This window comes from Cibotium barometz, chromosome 7 (genome assembly GCF_041138505.1).
Source record: "Cibotium barometz isolate CiBa-2024 chromosome 7, ASM4113850v1, whole genome shotgun sequence".
Lineage (NCBI taxonomy): Eukaryota > Viridiplantae > Streptophyta > Polypodiopsida > Cyatheales > Cibotiaceae > Cibotium > Cibotium barometz.
In genome coordinates, this window is record NC_141052.1 from 8,763,883 (window position 1) to 8,782,198 (window position 18,316).

General features: G+C 39.2%; 1 protein-coding gene across 1 annotated transcript in view; it reads left to right on the forward strand.

Moving 5' to 3' along the window:
• The first annotated feature begins 2,008 nt into the window (after positions 1 to 2,008).
• Positions 2,009 to 18,316, forward strand: part of LOC147636659 (uncharacterized) — a 32,930-nt gene continuing 16,622 nt past the window's right edge. Inside the window, exons 1-6 of the mRNA XM_086799950.1 lie at positions 2,009 to 2,779; positions 2,898 to 3,094; positions 3,184 to 3,315; positions 3,492 to 3,967; positions 4,053 to 4,441; positions 4,535 to 5,097. Coding sequence (XP_086656076.1) covers positions 2,945 to 3,094; positions 3,184 to 3,315; positions 3,492 to 3,967; positions 4,053 to 4,441; positions 4,535 to 5,097 — 1,710 coding nt within the window. The 5' untranslated portion in view covers positions 2,009 to 2,779; positions 2,898 to 2,944. The remainder of the gene's footprint in view (positions 2,780 to 2,897; positions 3,095 to 3,183; positions 3,316 to 3,491; positions 3,968 to 4,052; positions 4,442 to 4,534; positions 5,098 to 18,316) is intronic.

Below are 18,316 nucleotides of genomic sequence, written 5' to 3' on the forward strand. Positions count from 1 at the left end.
CCCTCGCCCTTGCTCTGCCTCCCTCGATGTCAACTGCCTCCCTCGACGTCAACCTCGCCCTCGCCCTTGCTCTGCCTCCGCATTAGAGAGCGTGTAGACGAGCCTAGGTCTCACTAGAGATACCTGAGTCGTCGTCGACTCCCGTTGTGGGAGATTGACGCGCTTGACCAGGTTAAGCCAACGTCAAGTCCCTCGACGTCAACCTCGCCCTCACCCTTGCTCTGCCTCCCTCGACGTCAATCTGTGGACGGACGGCATCTCTTACACTCTCTCTAGCATTTAGAAGGCTAGTGCTGTGGCTCCTTGTTGTGCTTTATTTACAATGTTTTTATTTATGCGGGTTCTTCTTGCTTGGATGTTGTTTTTTGACCTTTTTCTTAGAAGTATATTACGCAAAAGAATTGGTTGATATGTGTCTTATCATTTTGTCTTTCCAGCTGGATTGTTTTCATGCATTGCGGCGCAGTGATCCACTATTCGTTTCTCCAACAGCTCTTTTACAACAAGGACTTTCTCCCCTTGTAAGCTTTTCAATTAATGCTGGACTTTTTGATTAGGGAAGATCTTAATGCATCATTGACATAAAATGTTTTCTGAAAAGCAACTTTGGGTTTTAGCTCATTTGGAAGTACTTATATTCAATGTCTTCAAAACTTTTCTATGTAGGTGGCAATAGGTTTTTATCAAGCAGTCAAGATTGTGTCTTCACCCAGAGCTCTAGTTGTGTACATGTACTTTTTTTTCTCTCTCTTGTAGATCCTTCTGTAGTGGTGGCTTGAAGGCAGCTTGGTCTCCCGCCCGAAGGCAATACAATTAGATGATTACAACCAATCCACTAATGAAGAGTCAATATTTTTTCAACTATAGTATCCATACTACAAGGCTCCTTTTACTTAGATAAAGGGCCGCACTCATACATACTAGGAGAGTTATAACGTTACGTCATTGATTCAAAAGATACTTTGGCACTCATACATATCCCACTTCTTTTAGTTGTCCTTACATGGTGGCCTCCCCATTATTTAGTGGAGAGCTATTTTTGGTGCAGACCCTAGATGCCCGGTAGCTTGTAAGATAGTACAACATTGCATATGGGGGTGTAGATCTCCTCAAAGGATTTTGGGCTTAGCATATATAAGTAGATTGAGGAGAGATACCATACATGTTACTTAGGGTGCTTGAGACGAGGAGGATATACATGAGTTTTGTCCAAAACAAGAAGCCACAACTCATATCTATGAACATGTAAGCATATCAAAAGTTTAGTGATCTTTCATCTCTTAGATTTACAAGTATGATTGAAACAGAAACTCAAATTTAACTTCTTCTTTATTGTAAGTGCAATTAATACTTTTAAGCTTAATTTTAATAGTAAGTTTTCTATATCCATGATTATAACACTCAGTTAATGATATTTTTAGACATTCCATTTCAATGCATACAAAATGATTACCACCAAACAACACTTTACCAAAATCTAACTTTATAGCTCAGGAATGAATTACAAGAGTTATTATGCTTACATGAATGATTTCATTTTATCTCATGTGACCTAAATATAACATGTTAAAACTGTGGAAAGGCATATTATGATATGTCCATCAAATGATATTGACATATGTACGCATAGTACTTGGAGATTTTTTGCTTCCCTTTTAGACACATGCACTATTATGAAAATAAGGCAAGGAGACGAGGAGGCCTTAGGAGACACAACACTATTCGAGATATTGTACGCTTTTAAGGTTAATAACTTGTTCTTGTATGCTTAATAACTTTTTCTTGTATGCTTTTGTTGTCCAGCTAGTCTCCTCAAGCCCCATCATCTCGTCAAGTGCAACTTCAATTAGCAGCATCACGATCAAGCTTGAGGTATTTTCTATTTTGAAGCCTCTTGGGGTTTCTTTGTATGCTACTGAAGTAATGCTGGGACTTAATTGACCTTGTAAGTCTATTCTATGCCATGTGATGACTTCTTTTTTTAAATGCATCTTTGTCACATTGGCAGGATGGTAAAATTAAGAACTTCTGAGAGGAGGGGGAGAGGTGGAAGAGGAGAACAAGGAGGCAAGAGAGGTGGAAGGACAAGTAGCAAGAGAAGTTTGCAAGTGGAATCTACACCAAATTTAGAGATTCAAAAAGAGGTTGAAATTGAAGTTGAAGAGGATAAGGAGATGGAAGACTTTGAAGACACTACTATAATTGTGGAGGAATCTTCTAAGAAGAGAAAGAAAGAGGATAAACAACTAGATGAGGAGTTTGAGCAAGAGTTTCCTGCTGCACTTGATATTGGCCAAGGGAAGGATGTTATTGAATCTCTTGCAATCAATCCTGGAAAGATTGCTCCCTTGATCCCATTATGTCGTTGTGTTGTAAACACAAGAGTGAGAGGCCTACGAACTGATATGGATAGCCTAAAGCAAGCTCTAGAGGCAGAAAAATATATTCAACAGAAAGGAATGTTTATTTTATCTACAACACTTTCAGATGCTGTTTCACAAGAGGTGACAGATGAAATTGAACAATCATGGGATTCTTGTTGGAGGGATGTAAATGCAGAATTTGAGGCACAGATTGTTGATGATGCTGATTGGTCATTTTTGTCTCGAAAGATGTTTTTTGTGTGGGAGGGGAATCACCGTACTGTTGCATGGATGTCTCTAATTGAGGAGAAATTCAAGACATCAAAGGCATGGCATATTCGAGTTTTAGCAAGTTTTATTACTCCAGAGAAAGAAACAGAAATGAAGCTAATAGCTGCTCTTCAAAGGTTCAATCTGTAAGTGCGAGTTCTTACTTATATGTGTTACCTTTTTTCGAGCTTTTAAGGGTTTTGTGAACAATTCTTAATATGTTTGAAGCTATGTATTTTTTATTTTTTAGCCTTAATGAAACAGCAATTATTAAAACAAATCTCAAGGATTATTTGTTCAACACGAAGACAATGTGTTCATGTGATGAGAATGAGTACTTATCACTTTTTTCTGAGGAAGAAAAAAAGACACTTGAAAAGCATAGGGCAAATGAAAGCAGTAAAGGATCAAGTACTTGGTATCCTTTGACATCTCTGATGCTAGGGAGAATGGTATTTGCAGTAAGTTTCATACCATTTGTCATGGATGTCTTTTAAATTAGAACTAACTAATTCATTGTACTCATTCATCTCTTTGGAATATATTTTAGCCACTATACAAGCAAGATTATGAGGCAAAGCTAAAGGAACTTCAGCCAAATTTGAGTGTTGCTGATATGGAGAAATCACTTAAAAGTATTCGAAAGGATGTGAATCTCAAGTATGGTCGAAAAATGATCAAGGTATGGTTAATTTAATGATTCTTAACATAAAGTTGACTTTTTAAAGTGTTCAAGTGTTTTTTGAGATTGGTCATATGATCTTTGTTTACAAAATGATCAAGGTATGGGATATGCATGTATTGTATGATTAAAAAATACAGTTGAGTGTGACGATTGCATGTACTGTTTATATGTAGATTCTGTCTATTGTCAAACCAACAAATGGTGAAGATTGGTTTAATATCTTGTGGAGCCTCCCATTTGATGATAAATCATCCATTGTCACATTGGAAAAGTTATATAACATCTCCATTGCAAAAGTCTCAAAGGAGACACAACTAGCAACCCTCAGAATCTTAGGGTCAGATTCAAATTTGAGAACAAGTTATGGGATGCCAAAAGCTGATAGAGAATTCATAAAGTGGATGGCGAAAGAGGCATGGATGGATCAGTTGCTTTGTGAATCTGAGAGGTTACTCTCTCAGGTCTTGGTTGCTAGTCAACAAGCTAGCTTTGTGCTTCCTCAAGATCCTACGTTGAGAGAGTATTTTGGGGAAATACAAGCAATGAACAGACTTGAACTTTATGAAGATTTAAAGGATTCAATGACTGTTGCTACAGCTGCAACAGGACAAATGGAGATGACGAGGGCATCTCGACGATTGGTATTTAGGTAAGCAATACATGTTTTTTCCTTTTCAATTAAAAATCCATCCTTAAGTATTTCGCTTTTGTACTAAGACTCTTATTGTATGCAGATTCTTGCAATCCTTAAAAGCTGTTGGTAAGATTGAAAAATTGTTGCCCATATGTCCAGTATGGACAAAAATTCAGGACTTAAAATTCTGTATGTACTCTCCAAACATGATAGAAAAAGAAGGGAAGCAAGTGCTCTCTGAGTGGGAGAGAAAGAACTGCCCGTGGTGGCTCGATATGAAAAAAGGATGTTGCATCGAGGAGGAGGTAGAGCTGTACACACAGCATAAAAAGGGAGAGATGGGTTCATCAAGCTCAAATTCAGTCCATGAGGATGATGCAGTCATTGAGGTTCAAAAAACACTTGAGAAGATGACTAAAAAGGACAAAGATTCAAGTATGGAACTAAAGAAGGGTGGTAGGCCACCAAAAAATCCTGGTACTAATAATGGTAAGTTCTCTTGATCTTTTTTCAAGCTATTATTTGTTTGTGTAACATATGTTGTTATCACTTTGTGTCTTTACATATGTGGTGTGGGTACAGATGTGCAGGTACTGCAGTCTACACCCATTCTGAAAGGATGTAAATGGAAAGATAGGTCTGTCCGCTTTTTGTACATTCCATTGACCTCTCTAACTTTGAATCAGAGTGGCACATGTGATGCTTCACATTGCAAGGTTTGGTGCTATGATTATGTCGAGTTTGGGAAGCAATTGTCTGTCTCAAACTTCACACAAGCCTATATAGACATGAAGGAATACTTTGTGGGTCTTGGAGGTGAAAGAAAAACAAGAAATGGTAAGAGTGTTGCTTGGGCTACAGATTTTGTCATTATTGATCTGCCTACACAGCTAGAAGCTCTTGGAGTAGAGGATTCCACATCTCCATCTTGGAATTTATTAACAGAGGACCATGTACGCTACTCCTTGCTAGTAGCGGCCACAATTGTTTCAGATTCTGGCTGGATCCTAGTTATGTGTGCTCCTCATGTTCTTCATTTGGTTGAGCATTATGCTAGGATCAGTAGATTGGAGTTTGCATGTCGAATGTACATGCAATGCTTAGATGCATATTGCACAATCAAAGTTGGTGGTATTGATCATAAGGTGAGACAATTGTCATACAATGACCTGTTTGAAAGAATTTATGCTCTCATATAATGAAATGGCTTGTACTAAGTATATGTTTAATTCTTTTCTTATCTTTAGGTGGATGTTGTGGTTTTATGCCTTCTTCATGGCTGGTATGTCTTGTGTTTGTAATCCTGGGGAAATGCTTCCGTGGTTGGTACCAAATTGGGCATTGCTTTTGGAAGTAGTTTGTTTCATCATTATTTACCAACAAGTGAGCAGACTATAAAACATGGAGAGAGTATTCCATGGAGAGGTGCATTGGAGAAGGCTCCATGCATGATGTTGTACTTCTTGGAGTTCTTGTGTCCAATTTCTGGACATGTGGTGGACTTAGGTGCTGGGACTGGTTCTATGCAAAAAGCATGCGTGCATTCTGGGAGAGCATGCTTATCTATTGAGAATGATCCTGACATTTGCAATTCTATATTGCAACCATTTTTGGATGGACAGAAAGGAAAGGGAAATGTGTTAAGCAACTATGGGACTCTAAATGATTCCGAAGATGTGGAAATGGTTGTTAATCTTCCAGACGACTAGTAAGTATGTTACTCTCGTGTTTAATCTTTTTAAACTTATTTGTTGGAGAATATTATTATCAATGAGGCATTGATATTGATTGATCTATTTTAGCTTTTTGCCTTCTTATGCAGGTGCTATGACTGAGATGATGTGGAATGACATTGCATTCAATGCCCCCATCAAAGAGAGAAGGCATCGTCGCAATATCTATGTGGATGACATTAGTAAAGAAGATTGAGTCTAGTGATTTGACATGAGTTTTTCCCTTCAAGCATTGAGTCTAGTGATTTGACATGAGTTTTTCCCTTCAAGCAATTCATTTTGCTTGTGATGCCCTAGTATTGAACATGCATAACTTTTGTGGTGTCTTACACCTATTTCATTTGCTAGAGATGTAGTAATCATATTGAAGAATTATTAGTACATCATGTGAGTACCCACCATGAATATTAATCTCAATATCGCATATTCAATTTTGAGCATGTTGGTTTCATAAAACTTTTTCTATTTGCTAGAGATGTGATAATCATGTCATATCTTAATTAAGGTTTGCATGTCAAAACTATGAGTTGTGTACAAATGATCATCATGGTGAATTGAATCTTGAAGTATCTCCTTGCAACTAATAAATGTTTCGGCATAGATGCATGCAAATTTGCACCCTAAATTCTTCACCATGTGACTTGCAATCATTTCATCATCACTATCTATCATGGTAGTATGAATGATGGATGATGTAGGTGGAGGGTGTTGAAATGAAGTAGACATGAAAAGTAGGTGGAGGGTGTTGAAATGAAGTAGGTGGAGGGTGTTGAAATGAAGTAGACATGAAAAGTAGTTTTGTGAATAAAGGGATCTTATAAGCCCTGAATACTATTGGAAAGAAATGTAATTAAATGTATATAGCATCTTTGTAGGGTAGTTTTATGACTAAAGGGTGTGTGATGTTAGCGGCATCTTTGTGGGGTAGAAATGTATATAGTATCTTCTTGGGGTAGTTTTATGACTAAATGGTGTGTGATGTTATGATAAAATTGTCTACGAAATCACAATATAGGCCATGCTCAGAAAAATGTGCTCAGACCAAGACGCTCAGAGAAAAGACATACCCACTGAAAATTATCAATTTTCACTTTGGTGCTCTATCACACAGCACATGAACCCGAGCTCTATCCTCCTCTTGATTTTCAAGGGTTGCTTCTTCAGCTTAGATGATAGCAACTCGTCCTCTTCCACGACATCTTCCATGATATCCACTTCTAGGGCCTTGAACTTCGTGTCTTACTTGACTGGGTTGTTGAATGCAAGTAGGTCTTCCCTTAGGATTTAGTTTGTGGCTTGCCTTGGGTGGTTGAGGGCAATTAACATGGCATTGACCTAGTTGGTGTGTGGCAATTGTAGCACACTCCACTTCCCCATGCTAGGTCATTTTGTAGGGTTTTCGGGCAAGGCAAAAGTGGTTGTGAATTTTGACCACTAATTAATTGGCGGTCGGTTGAAGGGTGATTCAAAGGGTCACTATGTATTGGACTATTCAGGGTAAATTCTCTTCTTAAAGTTGTAATTTTTATCCTTCAATTTCTCTTCTAAAGGTTTAGCTTAAAAATCTGCATCTTAAAGGTTAGTCAACCGCATGGATTCTAGCTGATGTTTGAGGGGAGGGTTATTTTTTTAACTAATTGACTAATGGATTGAGCCAAGGCCATAGTTGGAGCATACTTCTTGAGCTTAACAAACTTGGAGGAGTAAGCATCCACTAAAGAGTTCTTTTGGATGAGGCTATAGAATTCATTTATCTTTAGGGTTTCAAAGTCTAAAGGTGAATACCTTTCCTTGATGGCTCCTTTGATTTGTTCTAGGTGATAATGCTTTCTTAAATATCCTTTTCCCTACACCTCTCCTTCCACCATAGCTTAGCATCATTAGTTAGTCACAAATGGGCTAACATAGATTGGTTGGCTTCATTAGTGCTAACTAGAAAGAGTCAGTCATGGACTCTATCCATGCGTGTGCATCTTTGGCAACATCTTTTCCTTCTCCTAGAAAGGAAGAGGGTTGCATCTGCTCACATAGAAATTTCCTTTTAGCTTCGTCATCTTGTTGGCATGAAAAAATAGAGAACATGCTTTTACACCAAATTTGAGGAAAACTAAAGAGGTGCAAAAGGCAATATTCACTTTTTATTACATTTTATGAACAAGCGATCAATTCATATGGGATCATACTTGTAATCAATTGGTTTGGTGGTAATCAATTCATATGGGATCATACTTGTAATCAATTGGTTTGGTGGTCAAAGGTTAATTTGAATATTTCTACGATTCGATCAACTCATATCGGAACATACAGGTAATTCAATTATGAAAATTAAATATGGGATCATACCTGTAATTCAATTGCCAAAATCAAATTCCCTCTACTTTAACCTGGCTCCAATACCACCTGTATGATACCTCCCATACCCTTCCTTCTTTCAAGGTAAGGAGGGATCTCACTAGTAAGTAACACCCAAAGCCTTCTATGAAGATCACCTAATCGGGAGCCAATTCTTGACTACTCAATATACATTCATGGTCTTGGGGGTCTGACCTAACATTTACCTATATTTTTTCTTTGGAAAGTACCCGACTAATTGGGTCGACACTGTTGCCCATTTTCTAGATTCCAGATACAATCATCTATGAGGTTTTTAATTACTAAGCACATTGTTGGTATAGATGCATCACATAACAGAGTTCCTTAATTTAATTTCCTTCATTGTTTCCTTTATCCCTTAATGCCAACAAATCATGTAAAAAACCATACATTTATAACCATATACTTGCATTACAACACAATCTGAAAAAACATCCCTAGGCACACCGAGTTACATATAATCTAGGCATTGCAACTATCGTGGGGCGATGAATTATCACATATTAGTGAGGTGAAATGTCCCCTCACTTGCTACACTAACATGAAACCTATCAAGCTCAGGTTTGCAATCCTAGAAGAAATCCTCACCTTGCCTTGTGGTGGGTTAACAATCATAGGCAATTGCCCCAACTCCATCCATACATACTCAAGAGTTGGCTGCCCTAGGTGGGGAATACCTAGTTGCCCAAACACTTTGAAATCACTATCCCTAAGAGAACACATCCCTTGGTTTATTTTATAACAATTTTAGAATATATTACTAGTCTTGTCCCGTAACTCTTGCATCCATATTTCACGTAGCAATCCATGCAACAAACATTCTCACATAAGAAAAATAACCTTTTATATTTTCTCTTTATTTAGTCAAAAATTCCCTAGCTAAATGCATCAAACAATTCCTTTTCTAGTCCCACTTACACAATGAGGTGAAGGCCCAATAATCAGGCTTACACGAGGAGGTGAGCCAGTCCTCCACTTCCTTTTAGAGACATTTGTAACTACCATTACTTGAGGTTCCATTGTAACGTTGTCAGCTACTCTTGGATGCCCACATCCTCTGCATCTTGCACGTCTTCCATGAGTCATTATTCCATGTCATGGTTGAGCCTTCATTTACTAAGAAGTAACTTAGTCCTCTTTGGATATACTACCAATGCTTGCATTTAACTTACTCCAATGCTTGGCTAACCACTCATTTAACTTACTCCTCTTTGCATATACTACCAACGCTTGGCTAACCACTCATTTACTCGCATGGTGCATGTACATAGCAAAACCATGGTTTGATGTGATTGGAATGAAACTTTTGAAGTATTAGGATACATGAAGCATGCCTAGATAACAAGATAATAATGTGGTGCAATTGGAAGAGAAGGGAAGGTCATAATGATATGATTAGTACTTGGGTTTTGAATCCACTTTGGGGTGTACTTAAACTTGAGCTTACAAGCTCTTAGGGATTTAGTGGTGATAATAATGGACATAGATGAGCTCAAAGGAAGAGTGGGATTATGAGGGGTATTGTAATTATCATGGGAGGAGGCTTGCTAGGAGGTGAGGGAGGTGAGGGAGAGGAGGGAGAGGGAGAGAGAATGCATGAAAGGGGGAGAGAGCTCAAAGGAAGAGTGGGATTAGGAGGGGGTATGGTAATTATCATGGGAGGAGGGTTGCCATGAGGGTGAGTGAGGGAGAGGGAGAGGGAGACAGAGCGCATGAAACGGGGAGAGAGCTAGCAAGGGAGATGGAGTGTAGGTAGTGAGAGAGTGGCTGGCAGGTGGTGAAGGCTGGAGAGGTAGCAAGGGAGTGAGAGAGTAGGGGTTGACGAGAGGGTTAGCAAGGGTGGCTGGAGAGGTAGCGAGGGGAGTTGTGAGAAAGGGGGAGGGGAAGGCATGGAGAGGGAGTGAGAGAGGGTGAGGGGGAGGCATGAGGGAGAGTGGAATGGTGAGAGCTATTGCGGGGGGAGGGGGTAGAGAAAGTGGGTGAGAAAGAGGGAGTGAGAGAGTGACTTGGCAAGGGAAGAGAGCTATGAGGGAGCGAGAGAGAGAGAGAGGGGTGAGGGAAGCAGCAGTAGAGGGGGGATGCATGAGGGAGTTGCTGGGTGGCAAGGATGGGTGAGAGCATGAGGAGGTTGGCGAGAAAGGTGAGTCTGTGGGGGAGCACTATTTGCAAGAAGACGAGGAAACGTGGGGGGGAATGGGTCGGCAAGGTGCTAATAGCCTCCTCCCAATATATATATATATATATATATATATATATATATATATAAGGTCTCATGCCAAAACAACAAAGGAAAGAATTTTACATGTTCAAGTCTTTCCTTTGGAATTCTTACTAGCCAAAGAATTTTACATGTTCAAGTCTTTCCTTTGGCTAGTAAGAATTTTACATGTTCAAGTCTTTCCTTTGGCTAGTAAGCCACATCTCTTTTCTCGTATCAATGGGTTCAAAATTTACTAGGTTAAAGTTGACCTTGATTGTCTTCTTTTAAAATTCAAGGAAAATTATGATGAAATAGGAGACTTCAATCATCGATGATAAAAATGAAGATCTTGTTTTTATTTAGGTTATGAGGGGAGAAGGCTTGTCTAGCTATACAATTATCAAGCATAATAGAGCTAAAAGAGCTACACTATCAGTCTAGATAGCTAGCATAAGCAAGCAAGGATACGAATCCATTTTTTCCTTATTGGATCTTGAGCTTGTAGTTCCCTTGGTATAAAGAAAAGGGTATGAAGTAGTTTTTTTAAAGAGAAATGAGTTCTAGCAATTTCATTCTTTCTAAGACCTCAAAACTAATGCTTACAATTCAAACGGTTGATTATAGATTATAGAGTATAAAAACTATGAATACACTAAAGAGAAGATGATCAAGTGGTTATAGGGTTAAAGTCCCATTAGAGAGGCCATAGATTTAACAATGTCGAACTGAAACTTGATGAATATGTAGCCAAAAAATCTATAAAGAAAAAGAAGAGGACAATTCTACACTCTAAAGTAAAATATGCTATTTAAGATTTTTATACTCACCATAATAATGCCTTCCATGATTTGGAATTTTGGCAACTTAGCTTGAGCACAAACTTTACATTTGAAACAAGTATAAAATCCTGAAGTTTGTGCTCATCCTAAGTGAATGTGAGGTTGTGAAGCTTTCAAGACAATCTACATGGTGTATATTTAAAACTATTGGATCACATGCCGATGCAAGGGTGACCTAAAGTTCAAGCATGAAAATAAAGAAAGTGATCTAAGGTTTCCAAATTTACTTAACTAAAACTTGACCTTGATTAAATAATAGCTAGTGAACTTGTGGACTATAAAATTTACATTCTTTTAAAACTTAGGAGATATCTATAACCATCGATGATAATAATCAAAATCTTTAATTTCCATGTTTATATTTAGGTTATGACAAGGAAAACGCTAGTCTAGCTATACAAGTATCAAGCATATAAAAAAGTATCAAGCATATAAACAAGCTAATAGAGCAAAAGAGCTACAATATCAACCTAGATAGCTGGCATAAGCAAGCAAGGATATGAATCCATGTTTTTTCTTGTTGGATCTTGAGCTTGTAGTTTCCTTGGTGTAAAGAAAAGCGTTTGAAGCATTTTTTTAAAAGAGAAATTAATGCTAGCAATTTTATTCTTTCCAAGACCTCAAAACTTAGGCTTACATGTCAAAGGCTTGATTATAGATTACAAATACACCACTAAAGAGAAATTAATGCTAGCAATTTTATTCTTTCCAAGACCTTAAAACTTAGGCTTACATGTCAAAGGATTGATTATAGATTACAAATACACAACAAATACACCACTAAAGAGAAGTTGATTCAAGTGGTTATAGGGTTAAAGTCCCAACGTAGAGGTCATGGGCTTAACAAAATCGAGTGGAGCATGATGAATAAGGGCTGAGAAACATAGCCAAAAAAAATCTATCTAGAAAAAAGAGAAGATAATTCTACACTTTAAAGTAAAATATATTATTTAAATTTTGTATACTTACCATATTAATGTCTTCCATGATTTGGAATTTTTTTGCAACTTCTTACATCTTCTAGAGATTACACCCTGACTGACCACACTTGCTAGTGACTAGAACTGTTATTCATCTATGAGATTTTTCCTAAGTTACTAAGCACATTCTTTTCATTGTTGTAAGCTACAACATAATTCATTTGTTTATTCTTGTGCATAGGTTCCTTTATCCTCAATGAATACATTCTTTTCCAATCAAGTCATTCCACACACAAACAAAAATTAATCATGAGAACAACCATAATTTCAAAACCTCAACATCCCGAGTTACATGTATCTCCAATTCCTTGGCTCACGGAGTCACAAAAGAGTTTAGAGCTTACAACTTTTGTGGTGAAAAATGTTGGAATTAGAGTTGCAGGAAAGCACACAAAGCTTGGAGAAGAAGAAGCAAGAATGCACACAACACACAATGTATTAGATTGTGTCAATGTACAAAAGATTAGTTAGCCCTAGAAGGATGGGCGTATATACAAGCCGGGGGGAAAAACCTCCTAAAGAGGGAAAAAGTGCCCCGACGGTCCTAAGTGTGTTCACACACATCACTGCCTGTATATATATGGCAACAAATCTCCCCTGGGAGTGATGGTGTGAACAAGAGCTGGCACTTATGTATAGGGGAGTGCCATGCCCAAAGTAGATCAGTCCACAAAGGGGAGCAAGCCCAAAGCTTTGCAGAAAGCTTCGAACTTCTCATGAGGAAGCGCCTTTGTGAAAAGATCGGCGAGGTTGTCCTGTGTTGGCACATAGGCCAAGCTGATCTCTCCTGTTGAGAGTCTCTCCCTGTAATGCACCTCAATGTCCTTTGTGCGAGCATGAAAAATTGGGTTTCTCGCAACTGCCAATGCACTCTGACTGTCAGTGAAGATAGAGGTGACAGACTCCTGTCCAACACCCAAGTCAGCTACCATAAGCCGTCTGAGCCACACACACTCAACCGTAGCTGTGAAAGCTGCCCTGTACTCAGCTTCACAACTAGAAGTGGCCACAGTAGGTTGCTTCTTGCTCAACCAAGATATGCATGAGCTACAGAGCATGAAACAAAAACCACTTGTGGACACTCTTGTGTCATAGCAACCAGTCCAATCTGAGTCCGAAAAATCATGTAAATCTGGCAGCAACGATCCCCCCTTGGGATAAAACAACCCAAGATGTATGGTGCCACTCAAGTAGTGAAAGATGCATTTAACTGCCTTCCAATGCTGAGACCCTGGGCTATGCATAAACCTACTCACCTGTGAGACTGCAAACTGAATGTCCGGCCTCGTAATGCATACATAAATGAGGCAACCAACAGCTGTCTGATAAAGTGTGACATCAAAGTGATCTCCAGTATCATGAAGACTCAACTTCAAACCTATCTCCATTGGAGTAGCAATAGGCTTGCAGTCTTCAAGGCCGAATCTCCACAACAATGTCTCAATATACTTTATCTGACACAAAGCAATACCTCCATCACACTGCTTAAATTGTATCCCCAAATAATGACGCAAATGTCCCAAATCTGACATCTCAAAAGAGGCATTCAAATCAGCCTTAAAATCAGCAATATGATTTTCATTTGGTCCTGTGAGCAGCATGTCATCGACATAGAGAGCAATGATTAGATGTACATCATCCACACATTTAACATATAAAGTGCTTTCTGTTGGACTATTCTGAAAACCATGTGCAGTCAAATATGCATGTATCTTTTTATACCAAGCTCATGGAGCTTGCTTTAAACCATATGAAGTCTTTTTCAACCTGCACACTTTGTTTTCCTGCCCTTTTTGAACAAAACCACGAGGCTGCGATACATACACCTCCTCATGCAAATCTCCATTCAAGAACGCAGTCTTTATGTCCAACTGATGTACATTCCAACCATTATGAGCTGCCAATGCACAAATGCTACGAATGGTAGTCATACGACAAGTGGGAGCAAAGGTCTCATCAAAATCAATGCCCTTTTCTTGAGCATAACCCTTTGCAACAAGTCTAGCCTTATAACGATCAACACTGCCATCTAGCTTTCGTTTCAACTTAAAAACCCACTTACATCCAATGGCCTTTTTACCAATAGGCAAATCACATAAAGACCATGTACCATTCTTCATTATAGCATTATATTCACTTTACATTGCAGCCAACCAATTTTCTGATTTTTGTGCCTCATCAAATGAAAGAGGTTCTTCCTCTTCACACATACTAGACACAGCTAAAGCATAACAATCGGATGCATAAGAGGCATGCTGAAAACCTGAACGAGTACGAGTAGATATAGGTGCATCAATTTTACTATCACGCAAGGTTTGCACTAGCCATTTAGGCATACCTCTAGCCTGCTCATTTTCAGCCCTATCCTCAAAAATTACATCCTGTAAATCTGCATCAGAAATGGGCTAATCTATGATGTCGTTTGATATCTGCATAGGCTGAATATTTGCCTCATTAGGACTTACATTTGAATTCCCACCTGTAAATAGAGGCAACAATGTATCAAATACATCCCGTGAGCTCACCCCTGTCTCTTTGGTACATGATAACAAAGGCTGCACAGCATCTTCCACAAAAACAACATCTCGACTAATCAAGATACGCTTTGACTGCGGATGATACAATTTGTAACCCTTGCTCTCAACACTGTAACCAACAAAAATGCATTTGACAGCCTTATCATCCAATTTTCTGCGTTGTTGCACAAGCACTAAAGCATAGGCCAAGCAACCAAAGACACGCAAGTGACCAATAGAAGGCTTCCTGCCATGCTAAGCTTCGTATGGAGTAATAGACTGCAAGGCCTTAGTGGGACACCTATTGAGTACATATGCAGCACACATGACAGCCTCAAGCCAAAATGCAGGTGGCAAAGCTTGGCTCTTGACCATACATCGTGCCATCTCTATAAGTGACCTATTTTTCCTCTCAGCAACACCATTTTGATGAGGGGTATATGGCACTGTACATTGCTGTTTTATCCCACGACTAGCCAGAAATGCATCAAACTCTTTAGACAAGTACTCCCCCCCTCGATCAGAATGGAGGGTGTCCACAGTACAATTGGATACATTTTCAACCATAAGAAAAACTGTTTGAAGCACAAAAACACTTCGGACTTTGCCTTCAGTGGATATACCCATGCATGCCTTGAGTAATCATCAATGAAAGTCACGAAGTACAAGTGTACCAAATGACGGAGTTTGCATAGGCCTACATACATCACTATGTACAAGTTGCAATTTGCGAGTGGCCTGCATAGAACCATCCTTTAGAAATGTAGAACACTGCATTTTGCCCAAAATATAGCCTTCACAAACATGTTTCAATGGTGCCTCAAGAGGGGGCAATGAAGCAACCATATCAAATTTTTGCAAACGCAGCAAACTAGCAAAGTTCACATGACCAAAACGAGCATGCCATAGTTTTGCATCTGAAACTGCCTTTTCATCAAAAACTGCATTTGCTGAATCTTCCACACACTTGTCATAAGAATCGAGCCTATACAGCCCACGAAACAAGGTGCCAGATACAATAATCGTATCACCAGAAGTCAAATCATGAACAGTACATCTGTCATCCACAAATTTGACTACAAATCCAAGTCCAGCAAACGCAGAGACAGATAATAGATTCTTCTTTATCCCTGTCACATACAAAGCATATGAAAGTGTGAAAGCGCTACCATTTGCAGCAGTAAGCATAATTTTACCAATGCCCTTCACTGGGTAAGAAGCGTTATTGGCACATGTGACAGTATTCCCATTAGAGACAGCCTCAAGACAAGTGAACATATCATGATGTGAGGTAATGTGCTTTGTAGCACCACTGTCAAAATACCATACATTAGAGTCAACAGAAACTGCCAAACATGCATCATGTATAGATGGGTCATACTGGCAATATACGCTAAACGTCCATTCTGTATCCTACACAACATTTGCAACATCTGCATTTGTAGAAGCATCCGCTATTGTGGCTGCATTTGACTCTTTCTTCTTTGCCTCTTTAGCCTTTAGCTTAGGGCAATTCTTAATGACATGATCATTTGCCTTACAATAGTTGCACCTGGTCTTTTTCTTGCCTTTATCAAGAGCCTTCTCAGACTTATTGTTGCTACCTGTGGAAGGAGAAGAAGTTGCAGACCTACTAATAGGAGAAGAAACAGTGGAAGGGGCTCCCTTACCACTTCTTCTCTGCTGTGCTGGCAGTAATAAATGCTTGATCAACTGCACGCTACCTGGCCCTGTTTTGCCTGGACTGTGCTTCTTGCAAGAGCTTGTTGACTAAAGTATCATACTTGACAGCATCAGGTCTCTCCTTAGTAAGAAGTCTCCACGTGGAAGCAGAAGTCTGATATGTCTTAGGTAAAGCATCAAGAGTAGCCTGCACAAGAGAATGATCAGGCATAATCTCACCTACAGAAATCAACTGTTCTTTGAGATCTTTAATCTTAGCAAGAAAAACATTCATGTCATCATCTTCCTGCATAATCTTCAATTCTAGCTCTTTACGCAGGTAAGAGATTTTTGCCTCGTTACGACTTGCATACAAACCAGCTAGAATATCCCAAGCCTATTTTGCTGTTTTAGCTGAACGAATATGTGGGGTGATGTTACGTTTGATAGAAAGTGCAATCAAGGCATGAGCCTGCGCATCTTTACCATCCCAATGAGCTTGTTCAGCAGCAGTGGGTAAAACAGCAGCAACAATAGAGCTGCTAGAACCTGCAAACATCCTCAACAGGTCCTACATCCACAGAACCTGGATGTACATCCATACCCTGCACAATGTTCTATACTCTTTTTGCAACCAAAACATGTTGCATCATGTATGCCCAAAGTGGGTAGTTGTTGTCTCCATCCAGTTTGTCTTCAGCAGACAACATGCGAAATACATCATTGCTGTTATCAGCCATGGCCACTGACTGAAACTGATGCAAAAGCTGCCTGTGAAGCAAAGACTAAACAAAAAACAACTCGTGCTATGTAGCACGGTCCACAATAGAATATGTACGCCTGTTTTGCAGAAAACTGCACTGTCAAAATTTCTGCAGAAAATGACTAAAACACCTGTGCAGAACTTGCAATGCAAAAACGGAGCCCGAAATGACCTCAGATGCGATTTCTGAGAACGATAAGCCCGATGGGCTTATTTGCAGAGTATAGGGACCTGCAAAAAGCGATCGTGAAAGCTCACCTCAATCGGAGAACGTGAGTCAGAGGGTGCTGGCGGCGTAGCCCTGGGAGCCGATGCCTGCTCTGATACCAATTGTTGGAATTAGGGTTGCAGAAAAGCACACAATGCTTGGAGAAGAAGAAGCAAGGATGCACACAACACACAATGTATTAGATTGTGTCAATGTATAAAAGATTAGTTAGCCCTAGAAGGATGGGCGTATATACAAGCCAGGGGAAAAAACCTCCTAAAGAGGGAAAAAGTGCCCCGGCGGTCCTAAGTGTGTTCACACACATCACTGCCTATATATATATGGCAACACTTCCATGATTGTTGACATGATCCTATTCTCTTTGGAGCTAAGACATTCATTTTTGGGTGCACCATATACCACTTGAGATGCATGGTATCTATACATGTGGTACAACATTTAGATGCACTTACAATACACTCTTGCCTTTGCTTGCACGATGGTTTTTTTATGGACCATTTAACATTCCATCCCCCAAGAGTTTTGAGCTCATCATTTAGTGAACATCTTCAGTGTTAGATTCACAATATGACTAGTGACTTTCCCTTAGATTAGAACTTTTCTTTTGATTGAGGGGCTACTATTAGGCTTCAAGAGTCCTTGATATATACCATGGCTATCTATTTGATCCTAGAGGATACACAACTAGCTTTATCATCGATTGAGGAACTACTATTAGGCTTTAAGAGTCCTTGATATATACCATGGCTATCTATTTGATCCTAGAGGATACACAAGTAGCTTTATCATCGACAATAGTTTCTTTTCCTTTCCATTTGATCCAGATCATCACAAAGCCTTTGTCTTGGAGTTTGAATGCGTTGGATTTCCTTTTGATCCTATCTTGGACTTATTTCCTTTTGATCTAGGAAGGAGCATAGTTAGCCTCATCATCATCAATATTAGTTCTCTATGTTTTCCATTTGACTCAGGCGGTTGGAGAGCTATTACCCTCGATTTTGCTTGGATTGGATTTTGTTTTGATCCAAGCGGTCATATCCTTAGCCTCATCTTTGATGACATTCCACCT